Consider the following 23383-nt stretch of genomic DNA (forward strand, 5'->3'; position numbering starts at 1 on the left):
TGTGATTATGGCCCGTGGCCGTATGCTCCACTTGCCGTTAAGTAAGTAATTTTTTGATATTTAGTGTGTTATGCAATGTACTCTTTTTAGTAACTAAGTAGCTACTTATCTTATGTTATTCGCTCGTAACTGTAGGTGGGTGCGGGTGCCAGGCTCGAAGAGTAGGCCATCCGGGATGGCCTTGGTCGTCTATCGTGAGCAATTAGTTACAATGCAGCCGAACCAGGTAATAATATTTAAAAATTTTGTTTGGTTATGTTAATTTTCCTTAAGAATACGATTGCTTCATACTTTAACATATTTTCCGTTTTAATTTTTGTTTTTCCTTGTATCTATAAATTCTCCCTTGTTTCACATTTGAAGATGCTATGATAATTGTTTTTTGTTTCTATTGTAGATTGTGTGGCAGCCATACGAGGCACACTTCGCCCACCTTCCTGACTTCTGCGTTGCAGGGAGGGGTACGTGGACAGCAAGGGTGCCGCTTGTGTGTTATTGCATAGTGGAGATGCACCACCCTGATCGTGTCCTTCGACAGTTTGGGTTGGCGCAAGAGCGGCCTGACGGTGTTGTGTACGATGAAAGGCTGCACAGAATAGACTTGCGTGGGAAGGTGGAAAAGAATTGGAGGCAAGAGCATGAACCGTATATCATTTCATGGAATAGTCGAGAACAACGACTTTGCAATGCACCTCCTCAGACTGGTGAGATGGCCCGCAGTCATGCCTATTACCAATGGTACGATCTGGTCACTCTAAAGTATGTCGACCGCAACAGCGCTAAATTACATCAGCTGGTAATGTGTTCTAATTATATTTCCTATCTTGCTTTGTTTTTTCTTTAGTACATGTACGAACGTAGGATCAATTGATTTCTTCTTTGAACAAATTTGGTTTAATCTGACGGACATCCAATTAAAAAGAGTTTCTGTTGCATATAGTATCATAATAAAACTTTCAGTTCTTAGTTTAGATAAGTATATAAGTAGATTAATACATTCTATATTATGCATTTTGTAATTGTTACATAAATGTGGAAAATTTTGATTGTACTGGTTCTTTCTCTGTTTCAGATTGAAAGTCATTTAGCGTTGTTGAATTGGGTTCCGGTAGGCAGCCGAGAACACAACCATATCCGGCGCATACTATATACTGTGGCTGGGCTTGGTGGTGATCCTGCAGCCACTGGGCAGTCAAACAACCGTACTGAGCTTGAATCAGCAACTCCTGCAGCCCCAAGCACAAGTGCAGCACCCGTAACTACACCGACCCGTGGTCGGCGTGATACTGCAAGCACAAGCACAAGCACAAGCACAAGCGTAGCTAGGGGCCGTGGTCGACATGCTACAGCAAGCCCAAGCACAAGCACAGCTAGGGGCCGTGGTCGGCCTGCTCCAGCAAGCCCAAGCCCAACTGCAGCTAGGGGCCGTGGTCGGCATGCAACAACCCCTCGGGTTGTAAGTAGTCATGAGATACCTGCACCCATCCTCCACGCATCTCCCCACCCCGAGATCCCTCCACCCATCCCAGCTGTATCTCCTCAATCTGAGGTCCCTCCACCCGTTGTAGATATATCTCCCCAGCCCGAGGTTCTTCCACCCATCCCACATGCATCTCCTCAGTCCGAGGTCCCTCCACCCATGGTAGATGCATCTCCTCAGCCCGAGGTTCATTCACCCACCCCACCTTCTAGTTTTGATCTTGGTATGCATTCTCAGTTGACCCCTCCATTGCACCCCGAGACACCCTTATACCCACCCACCAGCTCTAGTGCACCCACTTTGTCCATAGACCCACCCCGTACTGAACCCATGACAATGATCCCCATTCCTGGCCTCTACACAGAGCATCATTACCCACCTACCTCATCCTCATCCGACCCTATAGGACATTCGGTTGGGACTGACACTCCACAGGCAGATACTGATGTACCGGACGAGAATCCCCCTCCTCAGCCTTCACCCCCACGAGGTAGACCGCAACGTGCTAGAAGAGCTCCCACTTGTGGGACAGGTGGACATAAAATAGGACACAAACACAGCTCTATGGTACGATAACATTAATTTTCCTGTATATGCCTATTTTGCAGTTCACTTTATTCTTTACAATTACACCGAATATTGATTGTATGCATCTAATGTCTTTGCAGCATGAGGATGAGCCTAAGGATGATGCCCCGCAGCCTCCTCCTCCGCCCAAACATTACACGAGGGTTAAAAAACGCAAAATTGGTGAACCTTGAAAAACAGGTTTGTTAAAAAAGCATGCAGCAAAAATTGGTGAAGTATTCTTAGTGTTTTTTTTTTTTTCTAATTTCTTTGTTTGATTCATAATTGTGACGAACAAACTTGATTCGTGAATTCAAGCATCTGTATGATGAATATTTGAGGAAAGTATAATATGAGTTTATATAAAGTATAAACTCTATAAAAGTAATATTTATCTTAAAAAAAAAAAAAAACTCCAAGGGGAAGCCAAAAAGTCACCGAATAATAAAGAGAGTGGCTGTCCCAATCGGGAAAAAAGCAGCAGCATGTTTTTTTGCTTGTAAACAAGCCTTTTTCTGCAGAGGAAACTTCCTGGAACCACTTATATACACACACACACGCTATACATTCATAACAATTACCATTATTAAAAGCTATAACTTTTAAGACCACAGATTTCTTCGCTCACCGAGGGAGACCACCTTTGACTCATCCTACGATTCTTCCTGGTACCCAGAAAAAAAAAAAAACCACTAATGTGACTGAAGTTGACTTGCTCTCTTAGCAAAAGGTAAAATAAAATGCCTGTGATGTTTACATAGAATCTTATTAGATTTATTTTTAACAAAAAAAAAAAAAAAAAAGGTGCTTGTTTTTGTTTTTGTTTTTGTTATGTTTTATAAATTTGTGATATTTGTTAGTTTTGATGGGAAGTTTTGGATTTTGGAAATGGGGTTTTGTTGTTCTATCTTTAGGCTATAAATGGTTGTGTTGTTTTGTATGATATATGAGAACAATGTGTGTGATTTTGAGATTCGGCTTCAGGAATTTTGTTTATTTTTGGATTGTTTGGATTGTAAATTATGGGTTGGGACTAAGAAACTACGAATTAAGATGATATGTAGGAGTATGCTTGTTTTTTTTTTTTTGAGATAGGAGTATGCTTGTTGGGTTAGCATCTTTTGGAGTACATTTCTTGGTTTAGGCGTGTAAAAAATTATTTAATTTTCAGTTCTGAGAGTAAGAGTAGTACTTTGTAAGATAGTTAATCTTTTTTTTTAAATATTCTCAATTTCCATTTTAACTAAAGAGAAGATGTTTGATATTATCATTGTTGTAATTATATTTGAGATGCTTAACATTATTATAGTAGGACTTTCACATTGATGGCATAAACTGATGAATTGGAAGTGCATCAACTGTGAAATGTTTACTCTTACCTCAGTGATGTTATTTTCTAACACTTATTTATTTATTTATTTTAAGTTATTCTCTAACACTTCATGATATGATCACAATTTACACTAAAAAGGCATATGGTGTTCTTATAAGAGTTGTATAGGAGTACCTTTTTTGCTTTAGGGGATGGTGCCTTGGTGAGGCATTGGACTCTGCATACTATGGTTTTTTTTTTAAAAATTTGCTTTGTACTATGAGCAAATCTCTAAAGGAGTTGTGGTGGTGTTGGGCATGTCCTGCATGTGGTCAACCTCATGGCATGAACATGGGATAATGTATCTGTGCTTCATATTTAGTTATGTACTCACTCAAATACATAATGTATTTGCTTTGTTCCTCATGTACATCAACCTGTTTTCATCTATTGGTGTACTCTTGGTGAAAATGCAACTGGTTGATTGCATTTGTTTATGGCTCGCTATGTCTTGATATTTTCTATCTTTGAAGTAAATCTGAATTTTCAGATAATTGTACTTACTGGTTTCTTTGTCTGGGTGTTATCATGATGTCGTTGAAGAAAGTATAGATAATTTTTTGTAGAAAATATGAACTTTTAAAATATTTGTTCTTATGATTGGCATATACATAATGGTGATTTTAACTGCTCAGTGGCATAATGACATTGTAAAATTCTTTACTTACCTCAGGTTACTGAGGCATTGAAACGTGCTGGTCTAGAGTCTTCCAGTCTTATTGTTGGTATTGACTTCACAAAGAGCAATGAGTGGACAGGTTTGGCCTCATAATGGTGCATATAAGCCCATCTTTCGATATTTAGTAAAGTATGTTTAACTTGCTTTCATATCAGGTGCAAGGTCATTTAACAGGAGAAGCTTGCATCATGTTGGAGATGAACAAAATCCTTATGAGCAAGCAATATCTATTATTGGAAAAACATTGTCTTCCTTTGATGAGGATAACTTGATTCCCTGTTTTGGATTTGGAGATGGTATCTATTCTATAGAGGTGGTACATTGGTAACTAAGATCATGTATTATTGATAATTGCCGATGGACAGGTACGTTGTCTGTGCTCTTTTCTTTGTAACAATTTATAGGAGACTCCTGATCAAGATGAACATACTTTAAAAACTGATATTATTCTGTAATTTCTAGTACCAAATATCAGAGAAAAAAGAAATTCTTTAGTGTTAAATGATGAAAGTGCTAGATTTCAAGAAATTATGAAGTTTTTGTTTAATTCCAATAGAAACCTAAAATTCATCATTTTGAATTTAGCCATTAATGAAACTTGTTTGACCCTGTATATCTAGTGACCTCCTTTCCAAGGAAACTTGGAATATACATAGTTTATTTAAAAAGATTGTTATAATTCTCTGGTATTGTTGATAACAAGAGAAACTGAAATAATTACTATAATTATTTAAACTCGGGAGAAAACACATTACTATAGAGTATAAATGGCAGAGTTCCTAGGTCACCAAGAATTTGGACTTATTTGTGAAGGGCTTATCAAATAGATTTCCCTGCCATACATATGGCTACAAATATCTAATAATATTAGTAGCCTGTCAGATTTTCCTCATTAATGAAAGGATTAACAATTGAAGCAGAATCTTAGAGCGAAGCTCAGGAAAGGCACAAAGCCAATCCCACGGAACAGTGAAGCTTCGTAGGGTATTTCTATCCAGGTGCAGGTAGTAACATCTCATTGGTTGCTGGCTTTTTCTTAGAGGAAGCTGGACCTAACAAGTTTTAAGATTATAGCCAAGTTCCAGTTTAACACCTATTGTCTATATTAGTATAGCAATACATGCAACTGGGAAAGTTTAAGTTTTTTATTGGAAAGTTTAATTGCAGTTAGGCATGCTACATTGGTGAGCTTGTCTGTGTTTGGTGTTTGTTATTTCAGATTGTTTATACCATATACCTTAAAACAGTGGGTTCTTGCAGGTGACAAGAAGTGTTGATACCGAGCGTGGTGATCTAAGCCCACAAGAAAAGAGAACTGTTGATGCAATTGTGAAAGCCAGGTATTTCTTATAATTCTCTTTTTTGTATTTAAATACTCTTCTCAAAAAATTTTTTTAATATTCTTGCAATTTGCAGTGAGTACCCTTTGTCAATTGTTTTAGTCGGTGTTGGAGATGGGCCATGGGACATGATGAGAGAATTTGATGATAACATCCCTGCTCGTGCCTTTGATAACTTCCAGGCAAGTTTCCATAGCTATTTGGATATCATTCTGCTCTATTTTGGAGCTTGTATCTTTTGACTTATTATTGGTCAATGTTTGATTGAGAACTAGAGTGTTCTTTTGGCTTTTGCAGTTTGTGAATTTTACAGAAATAATGTCAAAGAATATGGATCGTTCCAGAAAAGAAGCAGAATTTGCTCTAGCTGCACTGATGGAAATACCATCACAGTATAAAGCAACACTAGAGCTTAATATATTGGGGTAACAATAAATGAATTTTCTATTGTACTTGATGGTTCTGCTGTACCAGCATATAACAATTCATTTGCCATTTATTCTTTTTTATATTTATTGATGTTCATAGTTTCTCTTGGACCTCATTGATTGTGTTCGATGTTGACTGAGTCCTTTGGATCATATTGTTGCCGATTGTGGCACTTGGTTTGATTTTAGTCATAAGTTGATTTTTCTTATTTGATGTAATTAATGAGAAATATGTAAAGGCTTTTCGATAGATAATTGATCATGTACAAAATTTTTGGATACAATGCTCCAAAGTGTGATGAAAATAGAGAATGGTAAATTTTTAACAAATTTCTTGCCTACAGTTGTAAGCATGACCGATTATTGTCCCACACGTAAAACCATAAAGCATTTTTATATCATGCTTTTGATTTTTTTTTTTTTCTATTAAAATACTTTTTGCCAAAAAACTAATAACCACCACTCAAGGCTTCCGTGTCGTTTCCCACTCAAGGCTTTTGGGAAGAGAGACCATAAGGGTTTTTATTTGGGATGTATTTTTTGGATTGTAAATAAAAATAGGAAACGACTATTTAGCTATTCAATATACTTTAAAAATCGATTTTTCTTTCAAACTATATTTCTTTTGCCTTACAATAAATGGAGAAACAATATAATATTAGAGTATAAAAGTTGATAGTAAAATTGGATCAATAGAAGAATAACAAATAATTTAAAATAAATGGATCTATAGAATTATAAAAATAAGGTTTTTCATGATTTTAAGAATAAGCTTTTTCTAATTTTTTCAAAAATATTAAATAATTATGTTATGTCTTTTTCTCTCAGATTAACTTTTTGTATGTGCCTAAATTTCAAAGGCTAGATAAGCTTCTTAGTTTCTTTTCTTTTCTTTTCTGTTTTTTTGTGTTTATTTTTTTTTTAGTGAAAAAAATAAGATTGTACTTGAACAATTTTTTTACAAATAACAAGATAAATAACTTCAGCTAGATGTGCCATGTTCACAATACTTACCATAATCGCATTTGTACAAAAGAGCAAAAAATGTGAGGTTTTGAAAATAAAAAATCGTAACAAAAATGCTAAAAGAAGGCGAGTTTTCAATACTCGAGATAGAACTCGAGTTTCATAAACTCGAGTTCTACTGAGGAATTTTTTTTTTTTAACACTATGGCAAATCCCCTGTTCAGGCAGAAGGGTTCCCCTGTTTTACTCTGTTTTTCCCAGTGGAACTCGAGTTTCATAAACTCGAGTTCCACTGGGGAATTTTTGTTTAACACTTTCGCAAATCCCCTGTTCAGGCAGAAGGGTTCCCCTGTTTTACTCTGTTTTTCACAGTGGAACTCGAGTTTCATAAACTCGAGTTCCACTGGGGAATTTTTTTTTTTATCACTTTCGCAAATCCCTTGTTCAGGCAGAAGGGTTCCCCTGTTTTACTCTGTTTTTCACAGTGGAACTCGAGTTTCATAAACTCGAGTTCCACTGGGAAATTTTTTTTTTTTTATCACTTTGGCAAATCCCCTGTTCAGGCAGAAGGGTTCCCCTGTTTTGCTCTGTTTTTCCCAGTGGAACTCGAGTTTTATAAACTGAAATGTGTACATGCACCTACTAAGAAACATAGATAAAGAAGCTGAGAATGTAATCTAACACTCATTGAGAGGCAGAGAAGTATCAAAATGCGTTATCGCTAGGCACGAAGCTATAGAAACTGTTACGCTCTATTCATAAATATAGTTTTACAATGCAAATGCATTTACATCAGAACAAAAGGCATTGTCAATGTATCAACATTCTAAACATGCGCAACCATGCTTAATTTGCAATTTTAACCGTACAATTCAAATCACCATCTTCGTAGAGGTACATTGGATAGAGAATTACAAGTACATTCAACAAAAAGTCCAAAAAGTTCACATAGAGCCAATACAACGTAGTCACTTTTTCTAAGATCAAAGGTCCGCATGACAAAAACGACATCCATGGAAGCATGCCTGAAAAACGTAGAGTAATCACGTTAGGAGACAAGATAGTAAACATTAGGTAAACATCGAATGAACAACAATTATTTAACCAATGCATAACTTTTTGGCATCTACCTACCTACTGTGAAACATGACCACTTGTGGAAGCGCCATGGGACTGCGGACATTTTCTGCGGTTATGCCCGGAAGCATGACACAATCCACATGTTTGCTTAGGTTGACTCTCTATCAAATCGGTGTCCTCCCTCCGCCATCGCCGTTCTCGATCCTTATTCGTCACTCCATCCATCTCATTCCTTATTCTTGACTTAACTGGTCTCCCTTTGGCCCGTAACAATGCTGGATTAGGCAACCACTTTGGCCCAATCGGATCCCCCCACAATGACTGTGACTTAGGAACCACAAATGCATGCTCATAAGTGTTAAAGGCATTGTTCAAACCATAACATGGGTGAATATATGTGGTGGAATCAATATGCAAATAGTCACATACTCTAATTGCATGTGAACACGGGATCCCTATGTTTTGCCATTTCCCACAACTGCATGTTCTATCCTGTAACCGAACTTCATAACTGTGATTTCCCCCTCCTGCACTACACGTGTTGAGTTGGGTAACTATTTGAAATATCAACTCTTCATTGCTAAATGGCTTGAGATAATGTTTCTCAGATTTACGCTTATTTCCTTCCCACGTGGATAAGGCATGTGCACTCCATTTCTTACCCTCTGAGAACTCAAAATGGTATTCTTTGCGCCGGTCGTGGAAATATTGAACAAGTTTGTTCCAAGTGAACTCAACCAACGCAGCAATAGGAAGGCCCCGTGCACCTTTCAATACACCATTAAAACACTCTGATATATTGGTTGTCATTGCCCCAAAACGTCTTCCACCATCATGTGACTGGGTCCACATATCCACAGACTCGCTCATTAGGTATGTGTATGGAAGATAATCTTGATTCTTTTCCTTGCCATCCTTCCCCGTCACCTTCTTCTTATTCCTAATGGCCTCAATTTTTGCCTGCTTAATGGTCTCCATTATGGTATCAAATTTAACTGCCTGACTAGCATATCCCGCTTTCAACGCCGCTGACTTTAGAGTTGAGTTCTGGAAATGGGTGTTAAAGTTGCTAGCAACATGTCGAAGACAATATCTATGAAATACCCGTGGTCTTCCATCATCCCTTCTAGGCCAGTTTGCAATGGCGTTTTTGATACCAAGATGTCGGTCAGAAATTATGCAAATGCCTTCGTCAGGTATCACGTGGCCAATCGCTTCTCTTAGGCACTGTAAAAACCACCTCCAACTGGACCCTGACTCACAATCCACAACAGCAAAGGCGAGAGGGAATACCTTGTTGTTAGCGTCGGTTGCCATTGCGACCAACAACTTTCCCTGATATTTACCATACAGATGGGTCCCATCAATACTGATAACCGGCTTGCATGTTTAAAAATGCGGCTATTAAAAACGCGGCTATAGGCTATTGCCGAGTTTTTTTGGGCTATAGCTGCGTTTTTTAAACGCGGCTATAGACCCTTTTTTTTGTAGTGTCTTATTAATTCATAAGAATATCTTGTGTCCTTTTAATTCCTAAGGTTTATTTCAAACACTTATAGGACTTGGTTATATAGTTAATCAAAATTGCTGCTCTTAGGTGCTCTACCATGGTTTGAGTTTAGTCTCGTTGTCATTGTAGTAAATTTTTTCATCACTTTCTCCCAAATTTAGTTAACTGTATAAAAGTAATTATCTTTCTCAGTCAGTAAGAGCTCAGTAAGCATTCAATTTCTGTAATGCATTAGAGTTTTTCCAATGTCATTTTATAAACATGATTTTGCAGCCAAGCAAAACAAAGCAATAAACGTGTAGATAGTGGTTCTTATAAAGGGTCACATTATTAAGTGACCATTTATTGTTGTTTGGTTGACTAGAGATTAGCTAAGTGGATGAGCCACAGTGAATGCGTAGAGTATCTTTGGAAGGAGGGAAATTGCAATGCTATATGGAGCGTATAGAAATGTTAATGTTGTACTAGCATGCACAATATTCTAGATCATTTTTTTGTAAGCATCAATATGCTAGATCACTTTTGTAAGAATCTCCAAATTTTTGAAGCATCATTATTCTGCATGCATGCACAATTAAAGGGTCTTTCTTTTTTCTTTTCTTTTTTAAATTTGAAAATATCTTCTGTAGCCCATTACATTATGTGCTGCCTGTTCCAACTCGTCACAAATTTATCTCGAATAAATTTGTCTATTGTTGAATGCTGTTATTGGGTTTTCATTGTGCTTGAAGTAAATTGCATTCTGACTGTTATTTGTTCATTAACAGTTGATTCAGAATGGGTAAGGAAAAGGATCACATTAACATTGTGGTCATTGGCCACGTTGACTCTGGGAAGTCGACCACCACTGGTCACTTGATCTACAAGCTTGGAGGTATTGACAAGCGTGTTATTGAGAGGTTTGAGAAGGAAGCTGCTGAGATGAACAAGAGGTCATTCAAGTATGCCTGGGTGCTTGACAATCTCAAGGCTGAGCGTGAGCGTGGTATCACCATTGATATTGCCTTGTGGAAGTTCGAGACCACCAGGTACTACTGCACAGTCATTGATGCCCCTGGACATCGTGATTTCATCAAGAACATGATTACTGGAACCTCCCAGGCTGATTGTGCCGTCCTCATTACTGACTCCACCACTGGTGGTTTTGAAGCTGGTATTTCCAAGGATGAACAGACCCGTGAGCATGCTCTCCTTGCTTTCACCCTCGGTGTCAAGTAAATAATTTGCTGCTGCAACAAGGTATGATGAATGCCATCATATTCCAGAGTATATTTTTCTTAATATTGAGTGATATGGTTGTGATTGATCTCTTCTATGGTTAACAGATGGATGCCACTACCCCCAAGTACTCAAAGGCCAGGTATGATGAAATCGTGAAGGAAGTCTTTTCCTACTTGAAGAAGGTTGGGTACAACCCTGACAAGATTCCTTTTGTCCCTATCTCCGGATTTGAGGGTGACAATATGATTGAGAGGTCCACCAACCTTGACTGGTAAAAGGGTCCAACCCTTCTTGAGGCACTTAACCAGATCAATGAGCCAAAGAGGCCCTCAGACAAGCCCCTTCGTCTCCCACTTCAGGATGTTTACAAGATTGGAGGCATTGGAACTGTCCCTGTGGGTCGTGTTGAAACCGGTATCATCAAACCTGGTATGGTTGTGACTTTTGGCTCCACTGGACTGACCACTGAAGTTAAGTCTGTTGAAATGCATCATGAGGTTCTCCTAGAGGCTCTTCCTGGTGACAATGTCGGCTTCAATGTTAAGAATGTTGATGTGAAGGATCTCAAGTGTGGGTATGTTGCCTCCAACTCCAAGGATGATCCTGCCAAGGAGGCAGCCAACTTCACCTCCCAAGTTATCATCATTGAACGGTTTTAGACCCCTTAAAATAACCAGATTGGTTAGCCTAGATTAATTAGCCAAGTTGTTACTTAGTCAAATTATGCAATTCTAGGTTAAAGCAATCAAATAATCATATCAAGATATAAAGCAGTGGAAAATAAATGAACACAAGATATGATGACCCAGGAAACCACACAGTAAAAACCTTTTTTTGATAAATTATATCTTTTTAAATTAAAAGAAACAATAAAAATTAAAGGTGTATTCATAAAATTGAATGGAGACGTTGTTTAATTTTGTTTTAAGTTGCTTCAATTTTGTGCTACACTACAGGGCGGACCACAATGTGCAAGATTTAAGGGCTAAACTCTTCCCTTTAAAAATAAAAAAGGCCGTGGCACCTGAAGCTGTGCCCTTAGTTCCATTGCTAGGCAAAAGGAAAGAGAGATCTCTGTCTTCATTGGGGTCAGTACACCAAGCGTATCAGCCCAGTCTGGTCTGACTGGAAGAAGAATGAAAAGTGCTGCAAGAAAGCGTCATTCTCTACAAGAATCCACTCATTCTGTTGACAGGCCTGTTAACGAAGTGGAAGATGATAAGACAATGGAGGATTCCCCTGTAAATTTAAGCTCACTTGAGACTCTGTGAAATTCCACAAAATGGACAGCAGGTAAAGGATCAAAAGCTTTTTTTTACTTGAGCTTACTCAAATTTAATTTTCTTTCCCTATATATTTTATAAAAAGGAAAAGGAAAATTCCGATAGTTTGGTTGTCTGTATATTATTATGAACATTAGTATGCCTTTAATTTATAGCAATTTCCTTGATAATTATCTTTGTGATGCAGAATTCTTCTAATACTGAGTCTAAGCAACACACGTCTAATAAAGATAAAGAGGACCATGCTAAACCATGTGAAGGGAAAACTGACATGTGGAAACCCTTGAATGACCTGGTGGAAGCTGCAAGCAAAACAAGGCCTATTAAGTTGACCAGGCATGGGCCCATGGACAAACCAGTGCTGTCTTATGGCCATGACAATGAACCGCATGTACCTAAAACCAAAATTAAGGAACATGGTAATAAATTAAAAGGCCATGGAGATGAAAATGGCTCGACTCCTACACCGTCAGGTTCAAGGAAACCTAGAAAGGTGCAAGGTGTTCGACAAAGAAGAGCTGTCTCTAAGGGATTGAAGTTGCCAGCACAAGCCATGGTTAAAGCAAATAGTAAACGTGACAGAAGATTTAGTCCGATTTGGTTCTCATTAGTCACTTCTAATGATCAGTGAGCTTTTTATTCTTTGGTGTAATAAAATAATTCATCATCAAAGAGTTATTCTATCCTATCTCAATTACTGAGTTTTGATTTTGTGCTTAATGGTTTCAGGGGACAAGATGCACCGTTGCCACAGATATCCTCTTGCTACTTGAGGGTTAAGTGAGTTTCATTAACCCCACTTCCTGCTGTCCACTTGTATTATTGGTTTGTTTATTCTTGTCCATATTAGTTATGACAAATAAAAAAATTTGTGGCTGAAGTCATTCTCTACACCATGTTTGTCCGTTTTGGTATAAGTTCAGAGGTATTTTGGTATTTATGAAATATTAGAATGTTATTGTTAGTTACTCTTAATATGTTCTAGTCCAAGTTGATGACGCCTTATTTGGAGCATGGGGTGTGTCTTATCATTTTTCTTAATTTTTTTTCGGTTGATTGATAGGTGCAAGGTTTTGACTGAATACTTTTTTGTCACATTCTTTAAAAACTTAATACAGTGCAAGTGAAGATTTATTTAGGGAAAAATGACAGATTAGAAAATCAGCATTTCTATAGAATTTTTGTAGTACTTTCTCAGATACATATTTAGTAGTCTGGAATTTTGTTTCCCTCTTTGGACAAGGAATATCAAGTAATTCTACATAAACATAATTTGTCAATTCCAATAGAGAAAATTTAATATCATGGATTTTTATAATCTTGCAACACCTTATCAACCAATTGCTGAACCTAAGACATAACAANGACCCAGGAAAACACACGGTAAAAAACCTGGGAGGATTTGACCTAGCTATCCTCAAGGTAAACCTGAATCCACTATGCGAAAGAATCGAAGTTCATATAGAAGGACTACAAGCTCCCCGCTTGACTTCCTAATGCTACCCACCAGTAGAACTTATGACACGACCACGTGCAAGCTCCGAATCCATGGACTCCTTCTTTCTTAGATTCTCCAATTAGCTACAAGCACCCCGCTTGATATTTTTTAAGCTTCAATGGCAGCAATCAAGTTGATCATCAAGATATTGATACTATCTCTAACTTGAAAACCCTAAGCTTTGTGTAAAGGAAAGCTCCTCTAGATCTCACAAGAGATTTACACAAAATAGCAATGTATGAGCAACAATACAACTGGAGCACCTTCAAAAACGTGGCTAGGGTTTAGTTTAAATACCTAGGGTAAAAAACATAAAACCCTAAACGTTTAATGAAGTAGGGCTGAGTTGGAAATTCTGCAGAATAATCAATCTGTGCGATTTTCGATCGATCAAGTCTATTCTTCGATCGATCGAGCCAGACCGAAAGTCCCAAGTACTTCTGCAGCCACTCGATTCCAACTTTACAATAATAAACCAACTTTGAGCAAGCCTAAACAAGACTAAATACATTGTTTTGATCATGGTTTGCCAACATTACAAATTAGAGTTCTAAATACATAAAATCCTAAGACTTAGAACCTAACAAACTCCCCTTTGGCAATCCGTGACAAAACCTAATTAAAAGCTCAAAGTTTTACAAGTAAAAAGCCCTTTACAAAGAAATACTCATAAACTTCAAATTCAGCCTAACTACTATCCATCGATTGCAAGTGTAGACAGCAGCTTAGTTGAATCAACCTGTATATTCCTGAAATACTTAACAAACGCATAAACGCATGTGTGACAGAAAAGAGTAAAACAACAGGTATAACATTCTTATAAGATTCACACAACACAAAATAAAGACATATATGAATGATCAACTCATAAATATAAACAATAAGCAGTGAATCACAAATCAACAAGAATCAATGAGAAAAAGAATATGTATATCAATCAATGTTACTCCCCTAACATGAATATCCCAAAAAAAATGATATACAAAGTGAAGCACCTAGATACAATCTAAAAACTCCACAAGCTCCTCTCAAAAGTAACAAAAAAAATCTTCCCCTAACAACAAAACTCTCTACAAGTCAAGTCAAAACTCCACTCCCCTTTTTTGTGATGGAATGCCAAAGAGCAATCATGAGTCGCCATTAAAAGGAGGTGGTGAGGGTGAATGAAGACGCGCTAAATCGGCTCGGAGAGCACGAATCTCATCTAGTAGTCACCAAAATCTGACCATGAGCCGCCTGAACGGTCACGACAGTCTCCAAAGTACGACGAACATCAAAGTCGGTCGAAGGAGGTGGAGGAACATCAGCAGCAGCGCATCATCACCAACTGGATCAAGAACATCCCCACTAGCAATACCTGTAGAAGAAGAAGGAGGAGGGGCGCTACTAGACGACTCAGACCTAGGGTGTTTAGAACCAGATCGAAGATGAGCGGCCCTCTGTCTAAGAAAAGACGCACCTATGGGAGCTATCACATGAATGGGCTCAGAGGAAGGGAAGTCACTAAATCAAGATAGAGCAAAATCCTTGAATGAAAATAGATGAATAAGAGCATGTGAGGTAGATGAACTCCTATAAACATCGTTCAAAGAACGAAGAAAGAGATGGGGAAACTAATAGGAGCATCCAGTAACCAAGCGACACAAAATACACACCTCTCAAGAGGAATGGTGTGAACATGAGAAAACTCTGAACATATGCAGGTGGAACTTTCTGATCAAGAAAAGGAAAAGTAAACAATCAATAAGAAACATATTATTTAGTATAAAACCTAAAGACATAAGCAGAAAAACCATAAAAATGTGCTTGACTAAAATTTACTCATCCAGGTGGGGAGGGGTGGGGGAGGGGTGGTGTCTTGCAGAACACCTATCAATATCAATATTCATTGAGTGGCATCTTTTCCTGGGTTAGTTTGGGTGCTTATTTTCTTCGCCATTGTCCTATTCTGACTTCCCTTAAGTTTGTTCTACTGCTTGAAATACCACATGCAGTCATGGATTAGGCTTATCCTGCATTAACTAAGATGATTTACGGTCAGTAAAAGTCTTTTCATTGCTCTTAATTATTGAGATAACAAATTACAAGATACCAAGCCAAATCCAATGTGTTGCTTTGGTGTATGGTCTGGCTTGAATATTTTACATAGGCTTTTGTTGTATGGTCCAGAAGTTGACCTTTCATTACTATCTGGAATTGAAACTGAAATGATTTCGACCAAGTGCATCTTCTTTTACAAGATTTGAGAACTCAGTCCTTAGAGTTCTAATGCATCTTATGATTATTCCCACCCTAATCCCCCTACCTTTTCATACAAAGACCTAGGCCCTATTAAAAATGATAGGAAAGAGTGAAATAGGTTTACTTGACAACCTAGCTATTGCGGAGAAAAATATGGTGAGAGTATTGTACAATAAATCTGTAACCCAGAAACCGAGGTGCTAAAATTTTTGTTGATGGTATGCAGCTGTTCATTTCTTGTTCATTTCTTGTTCAGAAGCCCACTTTGTCTATCTGCTTCAGATTTAATTTAATAGCCTTTGTTAAAACAAGGCCTACAAGATTATGCATATATTGTTGTTTATGCATTGTAAAAGAATTTGTTTATTTGTTGAAGCCTGATATGCTATAGATTTTTTATTTGTTTATTTAAATTTTTATATGCTATGATATGCTATAGAATTTGTTTCCTTAAAATCTTGGTCTTTTTTGGCTTATCGTATCATTATTCTTGCAGAGGAGAATTCAACTTGAGCAATTTTGAAGATGGTGTTCTTTCTTCTGCATTTATGGTAGGACTTCTTGTGGCATCACCAAAATTTGCATCCTTGTCAAAAAGGTGAACACCTTGTGCAGTATATAAGTTGCTCACTAAAATAATATCAGTGTCTTATCATTTACCTTATTGGGATCCAAGTTCTTATACATAACGCAACATTGCACTTGCAGCCACAATCCCTTTAGGCTTATTGGAGTTGGGTTATCTGTTTGGACATTGGCTGTAATTGGGTGTGGTTGTTCCTTTGATTTTTGGTCCATCGCAATATGTCGCATGTAAGTTTAACAAAACTGTTGCTTTCAAGAACTGCACTTTTTTTAGTGCCTTTTATCACTTTCATGTACTAGATTGTGAATTTTAACGTGCAAGTTGTCTGTCTAGGCTGGTTGGTGTTGGAGAGGCTTCTTTCATAAGTCTTGCAGCTCCATTTATAGATGATCATGCTCCTGCTGCTCAGGTTTGTTTGATTTTGCTTCATCTTTTAGTTTCTATTTGTAAGTTTTTATTGAACTTTTAGAATTTTTCTGAATTTTCTAATTATTTATCTGCTGATTTTGCATTTATTTTATATAATTCTTTGTCATGGCGCCAGAAAACAGCATGGCTTGCAACATTTTACATGTGTATACCAGCTGGAGTTGCTCTAGCCTATGTTTATAGTGGATTGGTAAGTTTCATATTTGGGTAGCTAAACCTCCAGATTTTGTAAAGGAGGTGCCTGCTCGCCGCCAGACCCTCATGTACACAGCAACATGGCCAAAGGAGGTTCGGAAAATTGCTGCAGATCTGCTGGTCAATCCTGTTCAGGTTAACATTGGCAATGTGGATGAGCTTGTCGCAAACAAGTCCATCACGCAGGTGTGAAACATATTTTAGTATCGTTGCTTGTCATAATTTAGTGTGAAGCATATGTGGAAATATCTCTTTATTTGTTTAATCCTTTATTATGTATGTGTTTTGGTAAAGTTTATGGTCATTTGTGCTATAGTTACTTGATATTTCTATATTGGCATCTTGCAGCATATTGAAGTGTTGTCATCCATGGAGAAACACAGACGACTGGAGCAGATATTACGATCTCAAGAACCAGGATCAAAGATAATTATCTTTTGTTCAACCAAGAAGATGTGTGATCAACTTGCCCGCAACCTTACTCGCCATTTTGGTGCTGCTGCCATTCATGGAGACAAATCGCAGGGTGAGAGGGATCATGTGTTGAGTCAGTTCCGAACTGGGAGATCTCCAGTTCTTGTAGCCACTGATGTTGCAGCTCGAGGGCTGGATATCAAAGACATCAGGTTGGGGACTCTATTTTATAGTTACATTATCTAGGTTTTGGTACTGCATTCTATGGTACATTATTTTCCAAGGATCAAAATTTTGGGCAATGATATATCCTGAAACAATATCTACTGCATATTTTGGATATTGGTTTAAGTCTTTTATGAACCCTCATCCCCTTAGAATTTTTAAAACACATTATGTGGTTGAAGTTTTAATTGTAGCTGAATGAAATTTCGGTTAATTATGAATGCACTGAAAAGGATAAAGCTTGTCAAAGAGTAAAATATCTTACATCCCAAAAATTGTTTGTATCTAGCGTCTACTTTGGCTATGTTGGAAATTGAAGTGAGAATATACATTCATTTTGCATGACATTGATTACTTAGAGAGTAGGAGCATTACATATTTGTAGTTTATTTATTTATTATTTTGGGGTGTGTGTGACTTGTAGTATGTTGAAGTGGCTATTTGAAGTATGTTATGATGCTTTTAACTTCTAAGTTAATAAAAAGCCAGAAACGAAAAGGCTGTATCCTCCTTTTCCCTGTATTATTGTGTCCTGAGGTAAAAAATCATCTTAAGGATTATTCATAATTTCTGTCACAGGGTGGTTATCAACTATGATTTCCCTACTGGAGTGGAGGATTATGTTCATAGAATTGGAAGGACAGGGAGGGCAGGTGCCACTGGTTTGGCTTACACATTCTTCGGTGACCAGGATGCCAAGTATGCTTCAGATCTCATCAAAGTTTTGGAAGGGGCAAATCAGCGTGTCCCTCCAGAAATTCGTGATATGGCTTCTCGTGGTGGTGGAATGATGGGCAGGTCCAGACGATGGGGTTCTGGTTCTGGTTTTGGTTCTGGTTCTGGTTTTGGTTTTGGTGGTCGTGATGGGGGTCGGGGTGGACGTAATGATTCGGGTTATGGTGGAAGAGGTCGCGGATATGATAATGAGTCACGTGAGAGGTAATGGAGCTTTTTTTTATTCTTTTTTTAACCGCAAATCGGTGCATTTAAATTCATATATTGGGTTTGGTGCCTCTAGAGAATGAAGTCCTCCCATTGTACCATGGTACAATTATTATTTCAGCCTACCAATTTCTTTGCATGGTTTTGTATTAGTTAATATTTACTTGTATGATATGCATAAATTGGAATTTTGCCTGAATTTTTTTTTATCTGCATTTTTAGATTTCATTTTGCACAGTGGAAGTGTTTTCCTCTTTTCTTTGTCATTGTGGCCACAGCTTTTTGGAGGGGAGTAAAACCAATTCAATTAGGTCTTTTAATCTCAAAAGCTTCTCTCTCTCTCTCTCTCTCTCTCTCTCTCTCTCTATATATATATATATATATGTATATATCTCTGTGTGTGTGTGTGTGTGTGTAGTGGGTTGGGGAAGCATTTAGTCAGGACTTTGTTTCAAACACTTGTTTATTTGTATATATTATTTTTTGTGTGTTGGACTTCAAATAATAGGAATTAATGTCTGAGTTATCAAAGAAAAACACAAGAGCCATGATAATGTGTAGTTTGCACTTAAAAAGAGTATTTTGAGAAGTAATGTGTGATTTTTTACTGTTTGAGACAGGTTTGACCGTGGTAATAATTATGGACAAGATAGAGGTCGCAGCCGGAGCCCCAAGGGGCCTGCTTGGGGTGACCGCAATAAAGGTTTGAACCGTGAGCGCAGCCGCAGTCGTGAGCGCAGCCCGCCACGCAGTTTTCACCAAGCAATGATGGAAAGGAGTCGGCCATCCTCACCACCTCAACACCAGCGTGGGCCGCCTTATAATAGTGAGAATGCAAGGGAACGCAAGGATTCACCACAAGGGTGGGGAAGATCCTCAGGTAGTGGGAAGGATGATAGGGGATTTGCTAATGGATCTCATTCTTCTTATTTTGGGGAAGAAGAAGAGGAAGGCATGATACCTCAGGATGATGATGACATGTACCGCACAGCTAATGAAGATGCCCATCGTTCCCCTTGAACAATAATAGGTTGAGGGGTACTTTAAAATGGTTTGAGCATGTCTTCTAACGCTGTTGTTTTTGCTTTGGCTTAGTGTTGTAAGTGGAAGTAGGGCTTGTAACTAGGGTGACTGGGGGTGTGGAAGACTTTTGTTGGATGGTCTTGAGGGATAAAATTAAACCAGACCCCTCTTAAAACTTTTTGACAACCTTTTGTTTCTCTTTCTTGTTTTTGGTAGGAAAGAAAGGGCAAGCAAGAAGCATCACTCAACGAGTGTTTTTTTTATGTATTTGCTTTGTAATACGGTGACCTGCATGGTCATAGTTATCATATCCATATTTTATGGTCTGATAAATTTGTTTGACGCTGTCATATGTATATTTAAAAGCTCAGGAATATTATATAACATGCTCATTGTTTCTGGTACTAGCATGGTTCCTGCGATGGTGTGATTTGCCATTTCATTGGGTTGTTGTGAGGTGTACTGTTCACGCAAAGGAGTGTTGTTATTCATGCTAAGTATGAAAATAAATTGAACAAAATACCCTGTTTCTGTTGAGAACCTTCAGCCTGAAAATGCTTCATAAAGCTCCCTCATTCCTCTGTTTTGATAGAGGAGTCTGCAGGGATTGTAAGTGCAGATCCTGCGAAAAGACATGCTATCGTCCCCTGCAGATCTATAATTTGATAGCACCAATTTACATTTGTGCTTGAGGTTCTACTTTTCTAAGACCTCTATCACAACTGCGAGGCATTTTGAGAACTTACCCTAGTCTCAACAAATAATTTTTTAAGCTAAAATTGAGCTAAATTCACCTAAAAGCTCCTACATAAAGCTCAATAGGCTTTCGACAAAAAGCAATTTGTGAACATGTATTGAGTAATTGACACATCTCCCTCTCTCTCTTGGCCTCCCCTCGCACCAGAGCTCTCTTTCTCGTGATAAATCAAGAAAATTCGGGCTGGAGCTTGAGTTCCGATTCGGACCTTCTAGTCAACACAGTGTTTGCAGCTTGGTCAACTATGGTCCCTACAGAGGCAGCTCAGACTGGAAGGCTCCGACTCTTAAGTCATCTAGCCATGAGAAATAAAAATAAAGATAGGGAGGAGTTGAAGAGGGGAGTTTGAGTCTGAAGAAAGAACAGAGAACCTATTTATTCTTGATTTTGGTTTTGTTTTTTCCCTTTAGTTTAACCCCAAATTTGTTCATAATCTTTGTAATTTGATAAATGCATGTGAAATTTTGAGCAATTGATGATGGGCATGATGCACTGTTGTTTTTTATTGGTGTTTGGTAGCTAATTTGTTGTATTGTGTTTGTAATATGCGTAAATCTATGATGAATGTGTAATTTTGGTTGATGCATAAATCTAGTTTGAATGGGGAAATCAGATTAGTGTAAAGGACATTCAAATTAGTTGAATGTGTAATCTGGGTGTGAAATGTAGAGAGTTTGTGGATTGTACTGAATTGGTTAAATGTGTAAAATTTGGCAATTGACAGTTTGTTTGGGTCTTGGTAGTTGATAGTGAATTGGCTGAATGTGTAAGAATGAAAGAAAAAAAAATATTTAAATGAAATACAAATAGGGTATAGGGGCTAATGTAGGTATGCGTAAATAGTGGATTAAGGGATGCTTAGATTTGGCCAAAGCTCTATTGAATTGATGCTAGTAGTTACTTGGAACAAGATAAGTAGGAGCAGAACTTCATACTTTCTGAAATTATTAGCAATAAAATTATCTACGTTTAGAGTGTGCTCTTAAGAGGACTACTGTGAGTTTGGTCCTTCGTAGTTGAAAAGCCTTTTTCATTACCGCTAAGGCAAGCCTAGATAGATTATTGTCGAGATAATTATCCACTTCACAGTGCTTTTGGATGGAGGGCAGGAGAGGGAAGGGGATGAGGCCGTTTAATTGACCTCATTTGAATTTTTTTAAGGGTGGGGGGGATAGGATTTGAGAAGATTTGGAGAGGTAAGCAACCACTCCAAATCCCTCATTTTTAGTTCCTCCAAATTTGAGGATTTGGAAGGGGAAAGGTTCCATCTATATTAGAAAATTATAAATTATAAATTTTATTCTTAATTATGATGTCAATTCATATTTATTTCTTTAAATTGAACAAAAAATGGGTATAATTTTCTCTTAACCAAGAGTTGCCATCTGGTTATAGATCTAGGAACCAACTTGAATCCCTTTAAAAGATGTCCAACACCAAATTGAGTTCGGAGTTAGGGTACATTCTTAGGAAGATGTTTGGAATCCAAGACTGTCCAGACGTAACTGAGTCTCACTTGTATTATTGGATTACACTAAAACATATTTCACTAAGTTGGCCCTAAAGCATGCATCCGTTCCTTTACCCTAGCCTCTAAACTAAAATGCTGATCACACAAAAGGAAAACAACCTAGCTAAAAGAATTGCAAAAGAGTAGAAAACATAAACATTATTACCAACCAAATGTGTAAATATGTGAACATCCAAGTACATGAGTATCCAAACATATTGACATGTGAGCATCAAATAGATGGATGGATCTTTAATTGGAGTTAATGCTTAAGTCTTATGAGAGAGAGTCATTAATTGAAGTGAAGCATTCATTAAGTGTTGGACATCTTCCCTTATTAAACTTAAGGAAAAGTTTGGCTACAAACTTAGTTGTAGCATAATGCTATAACTCTCATTAAAAAAATTAACATGACTACATATTTTAGAAATCTAATTGTTGAATTTCATGTTCTTTATGTTCTTAATACACATGTCAAATTTCGAGCCAATTGGATGTTATTTACTATTAGTCCATAAACTATTTTTTTTTTGGGGTATAATTTTAGACTACAAAAATCTGAAATTTAAATATTTGATTGATAATATAATTATTGATCTTTGATTTTCTTGAAATTTTGCAAGCATAGAAGATATAAGAAGAAAATGTAATCCAATGGTAGATTTGCCAGAATTCATATTCAATATTAAAAAAAAAAAATATTGAATGGAATTGTAGCCTTGGGCTACAACCAAGTTTGTTGTCAAATTTGGTCCTTAATTGATTTACTTAGATGAGTTCTTGTCACTTTGAAAAATGTTCTTGCATGTTTAGTTAGTCATTAATGTTCTTCATCATCTACATTACTTAAATTCAAACCTCAAAATATTTTAGAGAAAGTATGACTTTTAATCACCATCAATGAATGATTTTTCCCTTAATAAAATTTTAATTTTAATTTTTAGTTTGATTGGGAATTGATTCATATTTGATTAAATCATTTAAGTTTTGATTGACTTAAATCTTGATATGATTCCAATTAAATCTAACTTATTAAACATAATCTATATAATTTATAATAGCCAAAAATGTTTGATTATTAGTTGAATTATTAATATTTTGCCACATAAACTTTGGTAGTCCTACAATTTTACACATCATTTTTTATTAGTTTATTTATTATGTCAAAATGAGAGTTTTAAACCGACTAATACTTAGCAAATTGAAGAGTTCTAAATCAACTACTACTTAGCAACATGGGGACTTTTAAACCGACTACTACTTAGCAACATGGAGAGTTTTAAACCAATGACTGCTCAACAACATGAATAATTTTAAACCAAACCGAAAACGTTTGACTATTAGTTGATCTTCTAATATTTTGCCACATAAGTTTTGGTAATCTCACAGTTTTACACATAATTCATTTATTTATTAGGCCTATTAGGTCCTATAGGTGCATAGATTTTTTGGCAATCACGAGAGCACAAATTTGTCTAGATATAGATCATAGTGTATAAGTATGATTAGACAATACTCAAGACACTGCAAGTAAGAGTAGAAGAATAAGGAAGCTACAATTTTATGGAATCAGATTTTAGGACTGATCGAAAGAAAGCTTTGATTGATCATAAGTCAATTATGTTGAATTTATTTTT

General features: G+C 37.1%; 4 protein-coding genes, 1 long non-coding RNA gene and 1 pseudogene across 5 annotated transcripts; 5 read left to right on the plus strand and 1 right to left on the minus strand.

Moving 5' to 3' along the window:
- The first annotated feature begins 1 nt into the window (after position 1).
- On the plus strand, positions 2-1721 carry LOC136067259 (uncharacterized). Its single transcript, XM_065772853.1, has 5 exons — positions 2-41; positions 136-226; positions 398-796; positions 1073-1620; positions 1718-1721. The coding sequence occupies exons 2-5, from the start codon at positions 176-178 to the stop codon at positions 1719-1721; spliced, it is 1002 nt and encodes a 333-aa protein (XP_065628925.1). The 5' UTR covers positions 2-41; positions 136-175.
- Positions 1722-3950: 2229 nt separating this feature from the next.
- On the plus strand, positions 3951-6075 carry LOC136067260 (E3 ubiquitin-protein ligase RGLG2-like). The gene is given in 7 exon segments (XM_065772854.1): positions 3951-3965; positions 4093-4177; positions 4254-4427; positions 4429-4463; positions 5359-5438; positions 5515-5620; positions 5736-6075. Coding segments are annotated over 7 exon segments (627 nt in total). The 3' UTR covers positions 5868-6075.
- Positions 6076-7709: 1634 nt separating this feature from the next.
- LOC136067261 (uncharacterized) lies at positions 7710-9229 on the minus strand. The gene is made up of 2 exons (XM_065772855.1): positions 7971-9229; positions 7710-7857 (listed from the first exon to the last, which is right to left on the minus strand). The coding sequence occupies exons 1-2, from the start codon at positions 9227-9229 to the stop codon at positions 7710-7712; spliced, it is 1407 nt and encodes a 468-aa protein (XP_065628927.1).
- Positions 9230-10173: 944 nt separating this feature from the next.
- Positions 10174-11302, plus strand: LOC111990593 (elongation factor 1-alpha-like; annotated as a pseudogene).
- A 4865-nt stretch (positions 11303-16167) lies between these two features.
- On the plus strand, positions 16168-16660 carry LOC136067276 (uncharacterized). The gene is made up of 3 exons (XR_010628757.1): positions 16168-16263; positions 16374-16478; positions 16585-16660. It is a non-coding gene; the product is annotated as an uncharacterized LOC136067276 (long non-coding RNA).
- A 232-nt stretch (positions 16661-16892) lies between these two features.
- LOC111999152 (DEAD-box ATP-dependent RNA helicase 46) lies at positions 16893-19886 on the plus strand. Its single transcript, XM_065772816.1, has 4 exons — positions 16893-17061; positions 17224-17501; positions 18094-18453; positions 19077-19886. The coding sequence occupies exons 1-4, from the start codon at positions 16942-16944 to the stop codon at positions 19474-19476; spliced, it is 1158 nt and encodes a 385-aa protein (XP_065628888.1). The 5' UTR covers positions 16893-16941; the 3' UTR covers positions 19477-19886.
- The last annotated feature ends 3497 nt before the right edge of the window (positions 19887-23383 follow it).

The sequence above is a fragment of the Quercus suber genome, unplaced genomic scaffold, assembly GCF_002906115.3.
Source record: "Quercus suber isolate HL8 unplaced genomic scaffold, Cork oak 2.0 scaffold_65, whole genome shotgun sequence".
Lineage (NCBI taxonomy): Eukaryota > Viridiplantae > Streptophyta > Magnoliopsida > Fagales > Fagaceae > Quercus > Quercus suber.